The sequence below is a fragment of the Corylus avellana genome, chromosome ca10, assembly GCF_901000735.1.
Source record: "Corylus avellana chromosome ca10, CavTom2PMs-1.0".
In the NCBI taxonomy this organism is placed as follows: domain Eukaryota; kingdom Viridiplantae; phylum Streptophyta; class Magnoliopsida; order Fagales; family Betulaceae; genus Corylus; species Corylus avellana.
Window position 1 is genome coordinate 16,423,589 of NC_081550.1, and position 16,865 is coordinate 16,440,453.

At 35.3% G+C, this 16,865-nt stretch overlaps 2 protein-coding genes and 1 pseudogene across 2 annotated transcripts; 1 reads left to right on the forward strand and 2 right to left on the reverse strand.

Moving 5' to 3' along the window:
- Window positions 1-214: 214 nt before the first annotated feature.
- On the forward strand, window positions 215-1,136 carry LOC132163033 (uncharacterized). Its single transcript, XM_059573236.1, has 2 exons — window positions 215-804; window positions 890-1,136. Exons 1-2 carry the CDS (start codon window positions 215-217, stop codon window positions 1,134-1,136), a joined length of 837 nt encoding a protein of 278 aa, XP_059429219.1.
- Window positions 1,137-1,818: 682 nt separating this feature from the next.
- Window positions 1,819-5,188, reverse strand: LOC132163034 (protein NRT1/ PTR FAMILY 2.7-like; annotated as a pseudogene).
- A 6,758-nt stretch (window positions 5,189-11,946) lies between these two features.
- On the reverse strand, window positions 11,947-16,476 carry LOC132164381 (protein NRT1/ PTR FAMILY 2.7-like). The gene is made up of 4 exons (XM_059574885.1): window positions 16,321-16,476; window positions 15,994-16,211; window positions 14,713-15,254; window positions 11,947-12,807 (listed from the first exon to the last, which is right to left on the reverse strand). Exons 1-4 carry the CDS (start codon window positions 16,394-16,396, stop codon window positions 11,967-11,969), a joined length of 1,677 nt encoding a protein of 558 aa, XP_059430868.1. The 5' UTR covers window positions 16,397-16,476; the 3' UTR covers window positions 11,947-11,966.
- Between the last annotated feature and the right edge of the window lie 389 nt (window positions 16,477-16,865).

Sequence of the window (16,865 nt, forward strand, 5' to 3'; positions counted from 1 at the left end):
TGATGATTAAAGTGTACGTACGTGTCAGCATTTCAGCTAATATTGTTGCGGGCCGGGGTATAAAATGCGGAGGTAAAGGCAAGCTAAGGCAGCAGTTTCCATAATTTCCAAGTTGTAGTTTAAAGATTGGGTTTGTGATCGATCATCTTCTCATTGGGCTAGCTGATCTTTCCCGCCCCAAAAACTCAGCAACTCCAATTAATTAAGCACATTAATGGCTTCCATGTTTAGCGCTCAAATACTGGAAGCCTTTCGCAAAATATACGGTCGGTTAGTGACGGACCTGGGAGTTCACCCTATTCAATCCCAGCATGTCATCGCCTTTTGGAATTGGCTTGAATTTCAGCCCGGAAATCACCATTTTCTCTTTAGGATCATATCCTGGCCAGATGTCAGTCTCAAAGTGGTATTCAAAGAGGCACTTGTGTGCTTATTTTACCTGCGTAAAGAAGGATTCCCATTACCTTTTGATATGATTGATCGATGTATCCCATTAACGCGTTCTGTTTTTAGAGAGACTTTGTCTTTTAGGAATCTTTATGCGGAGCGAAAGAGCGGCCAATCCAAGATGACAGCATTCAACACGTATGTGTGCGAAAGAGCCTTCACTACCACCGATCATCGTATGCTTCCGCCGCCAAATTCGAGCAATCCAAGGCAATTTTTTCAGGCCCCCGAGTTTGTTTCAAAAGCTCCCGGGGCCGGCCGTTTCTCTCTGGCGAAGCCTAGAGACACCACTTTCTTTCTTACCGGCTCTCCGAACAATCCTCTTTCACCAACAGAAGTTCAAGATTTCATTGCAAGGTACGTACAATTATCTCTCACTCTGTCAAAACAGATCAACGGTTTTCAGTTTATTTATTTATGCTTAATTTCTTGAATATTGTAGGTATAAGAATTGTTTAGAGACAACGTATATGGATGAGCCGCCGAAGATGCTCCACGTATATGCATTTCTCGTGGTTCGCTCCCCTTCAGACGTTGAACGAATTCTTGGAGGAAACAAAAGTAGTGCTACTAAATTCTCAGTTAATGGAAAAGATGTTTGGATGAAACTCCTTTCCGGCTTGACCCATTCTTCTCATTCGGTTCATCGCTCTACCAACAACGGCGGCAGCGGCAGTAGCAGCAGATAGGTTTTATTTTCTTTTTCTTCAACAGAATAATCCAAATTCTTCTTTAGCTGTACGTATTGATGAAATAAAGGATAATAATCGACCATTTTTCCACGTTGAGATAACTAGTGATTTTACACGTGTCTTTCTTCATGAACTTCCTACATATGATTTTCACTTGGGGTTGAGTTTTTTTTTCTAAATCTTCACATGATCTAGATTGTTTCTTTCGTACGTTCCTGCATGACCAAGGAAAGAAAACTTCTATTTTTGTGTCCCGATAAAACGGTTACGGTTAGCGATTATTAGCAAAATCTGTTGAGTATTTGTAGGTGGTCTATTTGTATTCTACTAAAAATGATGTGGCTATTCAAATCACAATTGAGATTGTGATTAATCGTTATTGAATTTTGATTAAATGGTAATTTTAATAGCCACATCATTCTTAATGGGATACAAGTAGGCCACCTAAAATTACTCAAATTCGTTAATCGTAACCACCTAAGCGGTTAACCGTGATTATTAACCGCTAACCATTTTTTAAAAGAAAATTTTAATTTTTTTGTAATCAGTTTCATATATATATATATATATATATATATAAAGTTTAGAATTCTCTCCATCACAATTGTAAATTTGGAACTTCACACCAGGGACAAAATACAATAATCATAAGACACTAGAGATTTTTCACAAATTACCTTCACTTTTTAGAGATACGATTCTCATTCTCCTTCTCCACTACATTCTGATACTTGTAGAACCTAGCGCAGATTAGATAATAACCAAAGTTGATTACCCCTACCACAAGCAACATCCAGTACACATTCTCTAACCTTCCCTTATTTATATCATCCGGTCACCATCCGGTAGCCCTCCGAGTTACATCTATCACACCATTGCTAAAATAGTATGCAATTCCCATAATCATGGATATCATCGCAGTGGCTATGCTACGAAGTGATTTTGGAAATTCTTGGTAGTAGAATGTGACTTGTCCAGGATAATGGAATGCCTCCCCGAAGACCGACAAGGGAATGGTAGACCCTGGCTTGTCTATAAGGTCATGGGTTCGAGCCATGCTGAGCCGCCTGGACTCCATAAGAGCTGCCACAACCATGCCTAGTGCGTTGAACACGTGGCCGAGTCCGATTCGTTGGAGGGGTGTAAGTGACTGACGAGACAGCTTCTGCCATGTGGGATAGAGGATCCGGTCAACGAAGGTGAGAGAGATGGCGGTGGAAGTTAGGATAAAGACAATCATGGAGCCTGCCGGGATTTTGAAATGTTGTCCGAGGTGGCGGTCCATGGTTAGAGCTTGGAGGACTGTCAAGCTCATTAGGACGGCTATGGGGGTGCTCAAGAAAATACCGCTTGATAGTATTGGGAGTATTTTAATGAGGGATTTGAGCTCCTCCACTTGTTGCACTGAGCACAGCCTCCATGGTTTTGCTATAGAGTTGTCTGAGTTGATGTCTCCTTGAGTTTTTAGTGCTGCGCGATTAAAAAACCTGAGTTGAGAGAGATTCGGTCAAGCTCAATTAAATTAATTAATGAGCAACTCTTTAATTTCTAGAATTAGATGTATAAGAAAATTAGAAAATCCATCCTTGTGCTAATAAGTTATTTGAGAACCTTTTTCATTTTGAAGTGACGATTGTGGAGAATTTGAAGGGATAATGGTGAAATTCAATGGTATTGATTCCTCTGGCTGTATTTTTATTTATTTATTCCCTTTTTGATTTTAGACATTGTTTGTGTATGGTGTGTGTGATGCATGGCGCCACTAAAAATTTCCAATTTCTTTCTTTAGAGAAAGTATATTTTAGTGTCTTTAATTACTATCATCACTTTTTCATTTACGTCTTATCACTTTTACATTTTTCTTCACAAAATATCCTTTTAAGTTATGAAAAAATAATCATTCAAAAAAAAATTAAAATTATTAAAAATTAAACAAAAAGAAAGAAAAACTGAAAATACCAAGAAAGAGAGACCACCCCTTTCATATTAGCCACTTTATTTATTTATTTTCAAGTGGCTTTTTAATAAATTTATAAGTATTTTGGAAAAAACAAAATGCAAGTGTCTAAATGTCAATTTTTAAAGTTTGGAAGCCGGCGTAAATGAAAATGGAATAATAGTTCAAGGGCTAAAGTATATATAATATTTTCCGCTTTTTCTTTTGTTTCTTTTCTCTTATAATACGAGTTTACACAATTCACCAAAATTTATACCTGAAACTTGTATTAGGCATCTCCACTTTCCCATCGCAGTACTCGCGCGCTGTAGTAATCCTCTCTTTGAGATGAAATTGGGATGTTTCTTTTCCTTATGGCAGCAACAATAATACGAGCAAAGCTCGTAAAGGGGCTCCCTTGAGGCTTAACATGCTTATAGTAACCATTTCCCAACAAGAAAATGGCTAAGCCTATGAGAGTAAGGGCAACACATATGCCGAAACCCAATGCCCAGCTGAAACTGTCCTCAATGTACACAATAACTGTTGCGCCAAAAACGGCGGAGACGTACAAAATAACCACATACCAGTTAAAGAAAATTGCTTGATCTTTTGCTCTCTCATGTTGATTTGCTCCCATTGCTGCTAGGGTAAAGCGTGTTCCCCCTAGCCCTACTGATGCTAGGGCTATCCCAATATATAGGACAGCAAATTGGGTTTTTGTTGGGGTTGGGCACAGAGTTGATCCTTTTTCACATGCTTGAGGCCTCAGGGATTTCAGCATCGCTGTTAAGGCTAAAAGTAATATGCCCTGCATATGCATAGAAAGAAGTTTATTTTTTCTTTTTGGATAATCAGGGAATCCGGGGCTTCGCTCGATTAACTCTACATGGATCGAGTAAAAATTGGGCTTTCGCCGGCAAATGTGATCCTAAAGAATTGTTTGCAATCAAGGCCGGGGACTGAATATTAGACTTGATATATACTTCATGAGGCACCGAGGCCAAATGACTTATTACTTAGAGTGTGTTTGGGATTGCGATTTCGTAAGAATAATTTACGTTTTTAAAAAGATATCGTAAAACATAAAGCGTTTAACATTACGATTTAAAAAGCACTTAATCTAAAATAGAAAAAAAAAAATGCGATTTCTATAAATAGGTTAAGGGGTGTTTATTTGAAAAAGTACGAATTTAAACAAAAATCATGATTTCACATAACAAATATTTGATAAAAAAAAAAAAAATTAACATATTTTACCAAACGCCTTTGTAATTTTAAAAAGTATCAATTTCAAAAAAGCAATTTTTAAAATCGCATTTATTGAAACCGCAATTCTAAACAGATCCTTAAGCCAACCCAAATTTAATAATTTAATCATTACTTTAACACTCCATCTCACATGTGGGCTTAAACTTCATTTTAATAGGTAAGGCCCAAAAAGTAAAATATTTAATTGAAATGGAAAGTAAATGACGGAGTCAATGTTCAAACTCAGAAACTTTGACTCTAATATCATGTTAAACTGCCTATTATCTCAAATACTTAAGGAGATAAAAACACGTAACATATTACATAGATCTCTTCATCTACAAATATTAATTTCAGAACATGCTTGGTTAAAAAAATTTGAGAACATTAATTACCAGCAAAGAGACGGAAGAAGAAATGCAGATGACAGGAAAACAGCCAAACAAGGAGTCGGCAAAGATTGCTCCTAGGACTGGAAGAAGACTGGTGGAGCCATTGACAACGTTGATTATCTGAGTAGCAACGATGCTTTTGACATGGAATTTCTCAATCAGATATACGACCAAGTTTGTTGCCCATCCTCCAACGGCAAGTGTCAAGCCCATCAGTGTCCCTGGAATTATTGCAATATGTTTAATTCTCAGCTATTTTTTTGACCTGAGGAAATAAAGGAAGTTTTCCGGTCGAGCACAAAAGCAAACATGCATGCATGTTGTGTGAGAGAGAGAGAGAGACCACTGATGAAAGGGAAGGTGATCCAACCACCACGTTTGCTGCGAGAGTCTGAAGTTTGTGCTTCTTCATTGGAGGAGAGCATCTCGTCTTTGTCATAGCTGGACTCTAGGAACTCAGTTGCTGCCATTGTGGTAACTAGTACATGGTGCTACTTCACAACTACTTATATATATAAAAGAAAAATGCTACGTTCCTCCCGGTATTTTTCAGGTGTTCTTCTATCTTACGTAAATATTGTTTTATAAAAAAGCAAAAAAAAAAAAAAGCTCACCGATCCCTCATATTTTTTTTAAAAAACAATATATGCGTAAAATTAAGAGAACACTATAAAGAATGGTAACATTTCTTTATATAAAATGGGAAAAGTTGTTTAGGATCCTCACTGGCCAACGTCAGTTTTTGTTATGACAAAACTAAGTGTTAGTGACTTCTACGCTATATATGTATGTTAAAAAAAACTAGTCAAAGTTACAAGCCGAAAATCACTTAAAAAAAAATCCAGTTTCATCTAATAATAGAGAATCAATATAAAGTTTGGTATCTGCACAACGTGTTTACAATCTATCCACACAATATGAGAATAATTTATTTCATAATTTATATAAGAAGATGTGACACAAATATATCTTAACAAGTAGAGCATGTCCTGCCGTCCGATCTCAGTAATCAAATGGTCCAGATATATTGTAGCACCAAAACGAGCGAATATAATATAATACAATATTTACTATTAGATGTCAGTCGAAGTCAGAATCCGATGCTCCATATACGTTAAGAAGGACTTATTGATACATTAGTTGTCTTTTAGTATATTCTTATCACCTAATCACATACGGAAAAGCAATATCACTGATAACAATTAAGATGCTTCACTAAATTTATTCAAAGGGAATTGAACCTCTTATTGTCCTTGACTCTTCACTCCACCAACCCACTAAAATTTATTTTGTAGCTTTTTTTATTTTTTTTATTTTTTATTTTTTTATGACGGACAATCCCACAAGGCAGAGTTCTTTAGACTTACTCTTACAAAGTAAACTTACTCTTACAAAGTAAACTTCTATCTCATGCATCGCACTCCTGATAATTTTTCTACACGGTATAAGGTACTTCATTGGATACTGGTTATTTACTATAGGGGTGTGGCCCCAAAAAGCAGTTTACACTTAATGAATTTCAAACCGCAGACCTCTACGGTTGCCCAAAAACTTATGGTTCAATAAGTGCCACTGAGCCAACCCCTTGGGGTTGGGAAAATGATCCTCTCCATTTCAAAATTTCTCAATTTCTTCCATTTAGTGCATTTTGAAGGGTACCCTTTTAATTGGACAGCTATAATTATGACTACTTTGTTTTTAATTAATGAAAAAAAAAAAAAAAAAAAAAACGACAAAGCTATGTTGGATTGAAACACTTATCACTAGAGATAGTTTAGTTGTATACCAAGTACTAGTGCCAGATAAATAGTGGAACCACGATATACTAGCCATCTTTATATATGTAATAGCTAGTAATTAAGAAAGGCATAAATTGGTGAAAGTAGTTTGCTGGTTCTAGACTTTGGATCATCTTCAATTCCTTTAATCTGAGAAAGGGCATTGTCTTCTACAATTCTTTGAAATAACAGGGACCAACAATCCATAATGAAAATACTAGACTAAGCTACGTCATCTCAATGCATTAAAAAATAAAAAAATAAAAAAAAGAAAAGAAGAGAAGTTAGGGGTGGGTTTGACCACCTGCTTAATTTGTTTTGGGTGGTCAGCCACCCCAAAATAGCTGTTGGAATGGGCTGACCACCCTCAAAACAATTACTAGATTTTATTTTTAGCATCAATCTTTAACCGGCAAAGTCAAGATTATTCATTAACGTACAAAAGAATGCTTCACATCATCTAGATGCAAACTTTATTTTCTCTTTTTCTTATGTGGGACTCTCTTCTAATTTTGAAGCTCTTTAAAACTTTCAATTTAAAACATTCTCAAGCCACAAACTAAATATGTATGCATACAAATTTTGAATATATATATATTGGTGTTATGAGAGAAACTCCAATGGAGAGGGCACTTTGGAGAGGAGCCTTTCTGGGAAAAACTAATCACTAGAGCCTAGAGGCCCATAGGGGACTTTAATGAAGAAGAGGTCCTTGTTGAAGAACTCCTTGTGAAATGAGACTTAAAAGAAGAGCTCTTCATTGAAGAACTCCTTGCAAATAGAGACTTGGAAGAAGTGGAGGAATGGCTAGGCTAATTGAACCTTCCTTCTTTGATAGCTTCCATATGATTGGTTTGGTTATTTTGGTTAAGAACTAACGACACAACCTAATTAAACTCCATCATTATTGCTTTTCTTGCTTAAAAGAAAGTCGGGTCAAACGTCCTTCTCTTGCAAATAATTTCCTCTATTTAAGGCTTAAAAAGGACTGGGGTGATGTCGGGAGATGGTAACTCCTTGATTTGTGGTCACCAATCTAACTGTTGGATTCTTGGATGGGCTGTAATTAGCCAGGCTCTTTAGACAAGAGCCTGTCCAAATGTCTCCGATTTCTACACAATTAATGGACTTCCTGAACCATTGTACAATTGTTCTAAAAAAGGCACTTCACGAAAGCCTAAGGCAATTTTTAGTTTGGCATTCAAGCTTTTCAAAACAGAATTGTAATCAATTTAGCTTAGCATCTACTTAGCTAGCTTAATCTGTAGCATGAGTCTGATCATACTTGGAATGATCTTTGTGGTTACAATTTTAGCTTGAATCAATCATACTTCATCATTTTCTCATCCATTTTCCATTCATCCAAACACTTTTCCTTCCTAAATACTTGAAACGTAATCAGTGGGTTACATCTACTTGCTTATGCAGATACTTTTAGGTTGAAGGTGAAGCCGGGGAAGACATACCTCCTCCGTTTGATCAATGCTGCACTCAATGACGAGCTATTTTTCAGTGTAGCAAACCACAACCTAGCTGCTGTTGAAGCACATGTAGTTTACGTTAAGCCTTTCACGACCAATGTGTTGGTCATCTCACCCGGACAGACAACAAACATTCTTCTCAAGACCAAACCTCACGACCCCAATGCCACATTCTTCATGTTAGCTCTATTAAGGAAGCAGGCCAATCAGCAGCTCAACTGCATTTGGTTTCAGCAACGCACTTGGCACCCGTCAAGGAGCATCAAGCAGCGCATCACGAGTTGGCTCCATCCACCATCAGATCTTGCTACAATAGCTGCCCAATCAAACTCCATCCAAGATGAAGATCAGTACTGGCTGGCAGACAATGGAGCCAACACCCATATCATGGCTGCTTGGGAAAATTTGACCATACAACAACTATACCAGGGTAATGAGACAGTAGCAGTGGGTAATGGTAGTTGACTTAGTATTTGTCGCACTAGCTCTTCCTCATTTCATACCTTAGATTCCATTCTTCATCTTAATGATATTTTACACTGCACTATGCTTTAGCCAACCTACTCTCTATAAATCAATTCTGTTATGACAAGGATTGCCATTTTAAACTAACTTCTACCTATTTTTTGATACAATGACAACAACACAGGAAGGATTCTCCTGTAAGGGGCCAGTGAAAATGGACTCTACCCTATCCAGCTGCAACATTTCACCATAAATAAAGTGAGAGCTCTCACTGCTCACATTGGAGTCAAAGTTTTTGTAGTGACCTCCAACATTATTGTTCCCAACCTCTTTAGCCTTAATTAGGGTCACCTACAATTTTTTTTAAAAAAATTACGTAAATTTAGTCTTTTTTTTTTTTTTTTTTTTAAAAAAAAAACAATTTGAAAAATATTACCAGTTAAAAATATAGCATGTTACTGACACAGTCAAAAAGAACGCTTTCATTACAAAATATTTTTCCTTTACTTTTAAAGACGCGTTTATTTTTTCTTCAATAAATTAAAAAATAAGTTTTGACTCAAATCTTTTTTATTATATAAAGTTCAAGAACTTGACGAAAATATATAAATTCCTATTGGTAATTTATATTAGATAACATTTAATAACAGTAGAAGAAACGATATAAATTCACATAATTTAAGAATTTACAATTTGTTTAAAATTGTAAGATCCTTTATCCCTCTACCTTAATTATGTATTTTTTTTTTATAAAAGAAAAAAAAAATTCTTTTGCATCGTATGATTTATAATATTTCCTTTTTAGTGAGATATCATGTTTATTTTATCGAATATATATATACTTCTTTGTTATTTATTTTCAAAAGCAACCCCTTCAGGAGTTCATTGTAAATCTGTAATGCCTGCCATATGTTGGAAATTATGCCTCGTTTGTGATGAAAAACCAAAATGTTGATAGATATAAATTTACATCAATTTTGAAAAGAAGCACCAAAAAAAAAAAAACTACAGGATTTCATTCTAACATTACTCGAAAAAAATAGAATGGGTAAACAATAAACCTATGAAAATTGGTCATAAATTGGACATGATCCAACTAGCCTAAAAGGGTAGATCACTATCGATTAACCTAATGAGAATGCAAACTAACTAGTAGTACAAGTCTACTAGAAACCAAAGTAGTTTATGGATGATCCACGATATTTATAAGTAAACATTAATATATGTTTATTTACCACTATTTTTGGCTCTGAGTAAAGTTAGAAATTATAAAGTTATATTATAATTTCATAATATTGATGTTTCGGTTGTAACCATTTTTTTTTTTTTACTCAAATGAGTGTGAGGAGCATTTGTTATGAAAATTTGATTTTTAAGAGTATATATATATATATATATATATATATATAGATCATACTAGATCTTCTCATTAAAAATCTCAACAGTATGATCTTAATTAAAATGCAAAAACTAATTAGAAATTCTAAACGTTCTCTTGGTATGAAAATGTATATTATTTTTTTAAAACCAAATGAAAGAAATAAGAGCAAGCTTTTTTTTCTTCTTAAAAACAACAATAATATACACATAAGACAAAAAAAAAAAAAAAGTACACCCACTGATGACGTGCCACAATGGCACGTCACTAATAGGGTGACATGTCACTCTTACATGTCACCAACCGATGATGTGTCATACCCTATTGGTGACATGCCACTATGGCATGTCCCCATGATTGGTGACGTGTTATTGTTTACACATCACCAATGCATCACAATTTTTTTTTTTTTTTCCTTTTTTGAAATTTTTTTAAATTGGTGCTAACACATCGCTAGTAGGGCCGGGTAATTTTGACACGACCCGGTCCGACATCAACAATGGCTGTACTTAAAAAATGTGCATTGGGTTTGGGCTAACGGTTCGTCAGAATCGGCCCAACACCATTGGGCACTGGCCAAGGGGTCAATTCCGCCGCAGACACGATATTGCAGCGGGTCCGGGCGGTCAATCTGGGCCGTAATTCCGCTTTTTTTTCTTTTCCTGACCCGGTTTCTCGCCTCACGCACGCACGAATCTCGCGGTCTCACCTCACTGCCTCAGACTCCTCACGTCAGTGGTCAGGTCACTTTACTTCACTCCTTTTGTAATTCACATGTTATCTTCTTACAAAGATGTTTTGAGTGGTAAGTAGCCATCGCATCTTGTGGTATATATAATTCTTTGTAATAAGAGATGGAAATTAATAACTGGAATTTCTTTTAGCTAAATAAATCTTATAAATATGAGTGTAATCTATCATCAAGAAGAACGATGTTGTATAGTTAATATTTTTTTAAGTCTTATTTATTATTTTTAGATAAAAATTTATGATTTTATTATATTAGCTATTACCACTTTTATTTATCTACAATTTATCATTATATTGATTATCATGTTTTAAAATAAAAGAAATATTATTGTAATCAAATATTGAAAAAAATATTATAATAGGATCTTCAATTTGATGCCATTGTTTGTTTCGGATAGCAAATTTGTGATCTTTAGAAAAACTTTACTGTACTTTAGTAACTTTACCTTATCGTTGCTAAAATGAAAATCACTTAAATTATAACTATTCTATTATATTACACATTTTGATAAATGTATTTGCACAATTAAATAAGGGTCTTGGTCTTCTATGGCTCTCATGGAATTCAAAAATATTGAGTCTTGGCCCAGGGTTGGATGCTAAAAAAAATGTCTGAGAATTTGTATCTTTGTTCAAATTAATTTTTTAACACTTTTGTTACATGTGGGACTAAATTATAAGTGGACTATTTTAATAAATGAACTTACTTGTTTTAACTTTTAACTTTTAAGTTTAGGTGAAATTATGAGTTTAGTAATTTATTTTGGAGTACAATTTGTCAATTACGGTCACTTTCCAATTTTTTTTTTTTTTCTTATTCTTTATTAAAGCCTTTAATCTCTTAGAACTCAATTTTTTGCATTGACTATATTGATGTATAATGTATTAGTATTATTATTACAATTTTGAATTTTAATTTTTTTTTTTTTTTAAAAAAAAATTATAGTTTAGGGTAATCGGGTCGTGTCGGGTCGTGTCTACCCGTTTATACCCGGTTATTTTAAACGGGTAAAACGGGTCGTGTCGGGTTACCCGGTTATTTTCGTGTCGTAATCGTGTCAAACCCGATTACCCGTTTAGCTAAACGGGTCGTGTCTGGGTATAGGCTAATCGTGTAACGGGTACCCGCGGGTCATAATCGGGTCGTGTATGGGTACCCATTTTGTCACCCCTAATCGCTAGTTAGTAACGTGTTAAAGTTCACACATTATTAATTAGTGATGTGTGAACTTCAACACGTCACTAAAAAAATTAGTAACAATTGATGACAATTTAAAAAAACCTACACTGTAAACACATCACACATCCCTATTTTTTAATTTGTTGTGATCTTTATTGTTGACCTGAATAATTTGTTATAAATGCATCAAGCCCCTTGCGTTGTTAACCGGTGGCATCACTTCTCACTAGAAGAACTCTCATCTGCTCCCTTTTCAACATTTTGATACTTGTACAAAGAAGAGCACACCATGTAGTAAAAGAAGTTGACCACTCCCACCACAACCACCACCCAGTACACATTATCTATCCTCCCATCATTTATATTACCTGGCAACCAGTCGGTGGCCCTTCGAACAAGGTCAATCAAAGCCGTGCTCAGATAAAAAGCAATCCCTATGATCAATGCAATCATCGCCGTTGATGTGCTTCGTAGTGACGCTGGGAATTCTTGATAATACAACGCTACTTGCCCCGGGAAGTGAAATGCTTCTCCAAGGCCAACCAAAACCAGCTGTGGAAACAGCCACAAGACCGACATGGGGACTATGGAGCCGGGCCGGGTTTGGAGGTGGTGGGCTCGGGCAATTTTGAGCCGCTTTGTTTCAACGAGTGCTGAAGTGGCCATGCTTAGAACGTTTAGCACGTGGCCCAATCCTATTCGCTGGAGGGGGGTTGGACATGAACGAGTAAGCTTTTGCCACATGGGACACAAGAAACGATCGATAAGGGTGAGAGAGATTCCTGTGGAGATTAGGACGACGACTAGGATAGAGCCAGCTGGGATTTGGAAATGAGGTCCAAGGTGACGGTCAATGGTCAAAGCTTGGAGGACGGTCAAACTGGCCTGGATTCCTATTGGGGTGCCTAAGAAAATACTGGATGACCATAATGGGAAGATTCTGATGAGTGTTTTGAGATCTTCTACTTGTTGTATTGTACATATCCTCCAAGGCTTTGCGATTGAACCATCCGGCTGAACATCTCCTTCCGTTTTAAGTGCTGCACGGTTGAGGAACCTGCATTAAAAATTTGGTTAATCATTTTACTAATTATAAATTTATATATCAATTGGTAAAAGAAATTGTAATAAAAGTTACAACATCCCTATTAATATGGCAATTTAAAACAAGAAAATAAATCGAAAGGTGTGCTACAAAGTTACATTCTTTATAAAGTTATTTGCATTAGAATTGGTGTCAACAAGATTATAGCACCAATAATAACAAGATTATAGCAAACATTTCTCCATTCTACTTTGACGTTTTCTCATAAAAGTCAATAGTACTATATATATGAAGCTAGAATTTGACGTGTAAATTGAATAGACATAACACTTTTCTCCCAAGAACCTAGACAAGAAAAGAAAATTAGAATTTTTGAGATGTACGTGTACGTGAATTAAATAGACGTAACAATTATAGAAGGTATGCTTTGTCAAATATTTTATAAAAAAAAAAAAAAAAATGATTGAATCAAATCGAAACTGTCATCATCACCATGGTAGTGCTCCGACCACCAATTAATTAGTGCTCCACCGATGAGACATTCATAAGCATGGAGGTATATATTGAGGATAAGGGAAGAATAGGAATCAGCTCTCAAGGGAATATCACACCTTTCTAGTAAGTAATGAAAAACAGCGCAGCCGAACAGTACTCTAATCGTGAATATGTTAACAACTGTAGTATCATGTTTTTTTTTTTTTGGAAATTGAGAATCTCTCTAATGGAGAAGAAATTTGTAATTTTTTAATTGTTAGTCGTAATTTTTTATTTTAAATTCAATAATTTATAAAATATCAGTTATTTTTATACAATCAAAGCATTAAATGTTAATTTTTATTTTATTGACATTTAAATAATTTATAGACCATTAAATTTAAAATAAAAAGTCATTATTAACAATTGAAAATTTTAAAATTTCTTCCTATCGGTGGTGATCCGGATCCTGTTGTTCAGTGAATCAGTACCAACTTCCATCCAAAAAGACTAATTAATTAAAATCATCAAAGGGATTTGGAAATCTAATGATAGCTAGCAACCAGTGATCCGCAAAAAGACAACTACTTTTCCGTATTTTTCGTGAATTGTAGCGCGACTTTACTGGCTCTTGTACGTCCTATTCCCCATCTTAGGGTTTACGTCTCAGTGGAGCAACTTGAAGTTATTGGAAGGTGAGCTCAATTTTATCCAAAGAATTCTTAAAGAAGTACCTACAAATAACTGCGGTGGTTTAATTACTATCGACATAATTTTTTTTTTAAAGAAATTTCATCTAAATTAGTATAGAGAAAATATCTTTCTACTCATATAAAATAGTATTTATAAATATTTAAAAAATACATTAAATTTAGTCTAAATTAATAAATTATTAATAAGGTTAAGAATTTAATGTGCTTTTTTAAAATGTTTATAGACATTTGATACTATTTTACATGAGTTAGAGGATATTTCCTTTATATCAGTTTGAAAAGAATTTCTGTCTATTTCTTTTTTAAATTGGGTTGGAAAAATTTTTTGTTATTCAAATGCTCATGATCAAGAGAGTATGAATTATTTTATAGATTTAATTTAAGAAAATTCTTTTAACCCAATTAAAAAAAAAAAAAAAAACTCTTTCCGATATAGGGGCAATATTAATGGGCTGTTGGCAACCTTTCTTTCGTTTTCATCATTTCTCTTAAAAAAGGAAAAAGAAAAAAAATGTTAAACTCATTAATAAGTTATAATAGAGATATGTTATAATGTAATAAAATAATTATTTTTAGTCTATAAAAATTGTAGGTGGCAAGAGATTACAGGTCCCATTAATAGGTAGGACCACGACAACTACAAATGATGCCCAAAGCCCCTTACCACTTAAGAGGCCAAAAATGATATTTTTATTTTACTATAGTATTTCTCGTTATAATAACAGCGTACCTGAATCTCTTCTTAGGTACTGTAGCAATATTTTCCGTAGTGATTCCATCTTTTCCACAGTAGTAATCCTCGATTTTGGAAGAGAGCTGCACCTTCCTTTTGTGAAAAGTGGCAACAACCACACGAGCTAACCCTGTGAAGGGGCTCCACTGCGGCTTATCACGGATGTAGTAACGGCGTCCCAGCAAGAAGGCGGCGAGGCCGATGAAGTTAACGAATGCACTGACGCCGTATCCTAATTTCCAGCTCACGTTATCTTCCATGTAGACGATGGCGTTGCTCAGCGCAGAACCGGCGTAAATGCCGACGAAGTACCAGTTGAAGAAAATGGCTTGATCCTTAGGATTATCAAACTGGTTTGCTCCCATTGTTGCTAGAGTAAATCGTGTTCCTCCCAACCCAATACACGACAGAGCTAAACCTGCGTATAGAACCGCGTATTGGACGGCTGAGGGTGGCGTGCAAATGCTTGATCCATTAACATCACACGGTTGAGGTCTCAAGGGATCAAGTGTTGCCGTCAATCCTAAAAGAATTATTCCCTGCAAATGTAAATTTTTTGGAACAATACCATTCAGGTTATTTTAGCTAGTCATGTACTTTAATATTTTGTTTTGTTATATATATATATATATATATATATATCATCGGTCTAGAAAATGCAAACTCCATCGATGTAGTTGCTTTAAAAATGCTAAACATTGGGTGAACCAGGCGTAAATGCTGTATAAATACTATTTAATTAATTAGTTTAAAAGCTCGGACTGTCAACAACCACACCAGCCCTACTAATCATGGTAGTCCTTCATATAAATAAGAAATTAAATTAGTTTTCAATTGACACCTGATACATAAGCACATAGTTTTAGTAGCTCTGTTTGGTGAAAGTCTTGGGGCTTTTTTTTAGCAAAGATTAATTGATGCGAGAAAAAATAAGAATATTTTGTATAGAAAAATGAAAAAAAAAAATTGATTTATAATAAAAGAGCCCAATTAACTTTTGACTTTGAAATCGTGTATTATAAGAGTCAGACACTCTTCCTTTTAATATTCAAATAATTCTCGCATGACAAAAGAGTATTATAAGAGTGAGACTAAAAGACACTCTTCCTTTGCAATCGTGTAGGACAAGTCATATTTTCTTTCATTGTTTTCTCAAGGTAAAAGGATATTTTCCTTTCGACACAAAGATCAGATCTAGGACAATTCTAACGTAAAATTGTCCACCAGTCAAAGAATATCTATCTAAAAAATGAGAGAGAGAGAGAGAACATTACGTACCAGTAAGGAGATACAGGCTGAAATTGAGATAACAGAGAAAGAAGTTAAGAAAGAGTCGGCAACAATTGCTCCGATGACCGGAAAAAGATTGGAGCAGCCGTTAACTATGTTTGAAATCTGAGCAGCATTTATGCTTTCCACATTGAACTCCTGAATCAGATATACAATCAAGTTTGACATCCATCCTCCAGCCGCAAGCGTCAACCCCATCACAGCCCCTAGAAAGAAGAAACATATGATCAGTTAATTCCTCCAACACATCGTTTGTGATGCACGCGCGTAAGTGAGAAGAGAGAGAGAGAGAGAGAGAGAGAGAGAGAAAGCGACCAGAGATGAAGACGAAGGTGATCCAACCGCCTCGTTTGCCATCGGAGTTGGAGCTCTGGGCTTCTGTGCCATCCATATTTCAAGTCAACAGCTGTTTTTCAAGTGGTTGCTATTAATGTATGTTTGTTTCTCTACTTACTGTTTTATGGTTAAGAAAACCACGCGAAAGAGAAAGAGTGGAAAAATCCACTGCATGGCCCTGGCCTACGTACCTTTCTTGTCTATATATGATGCATGTTCTGCTCCACCAACTACTCACTATAAATTATTGGCACGCCAAACTTGATCCCATAATAGTTTCCCTCTACAAAGCTGCAGCATTTCTGGCCATCACACCATATATATATATATATATATATATATATATATATATATATAATATATGAAAGGGCCGGGGAGAATGAAGATGGCATGCATATCGGGAAATTAATGAAGTACTCAGAATGTGGAAATCAAGAGACTAAAAGATCCCACTCCACTACTATATTTTGCATGCTCTCCATTTGTCCGTGTATTTATTGTTAATTGTTACTAGGGCTTTTTTG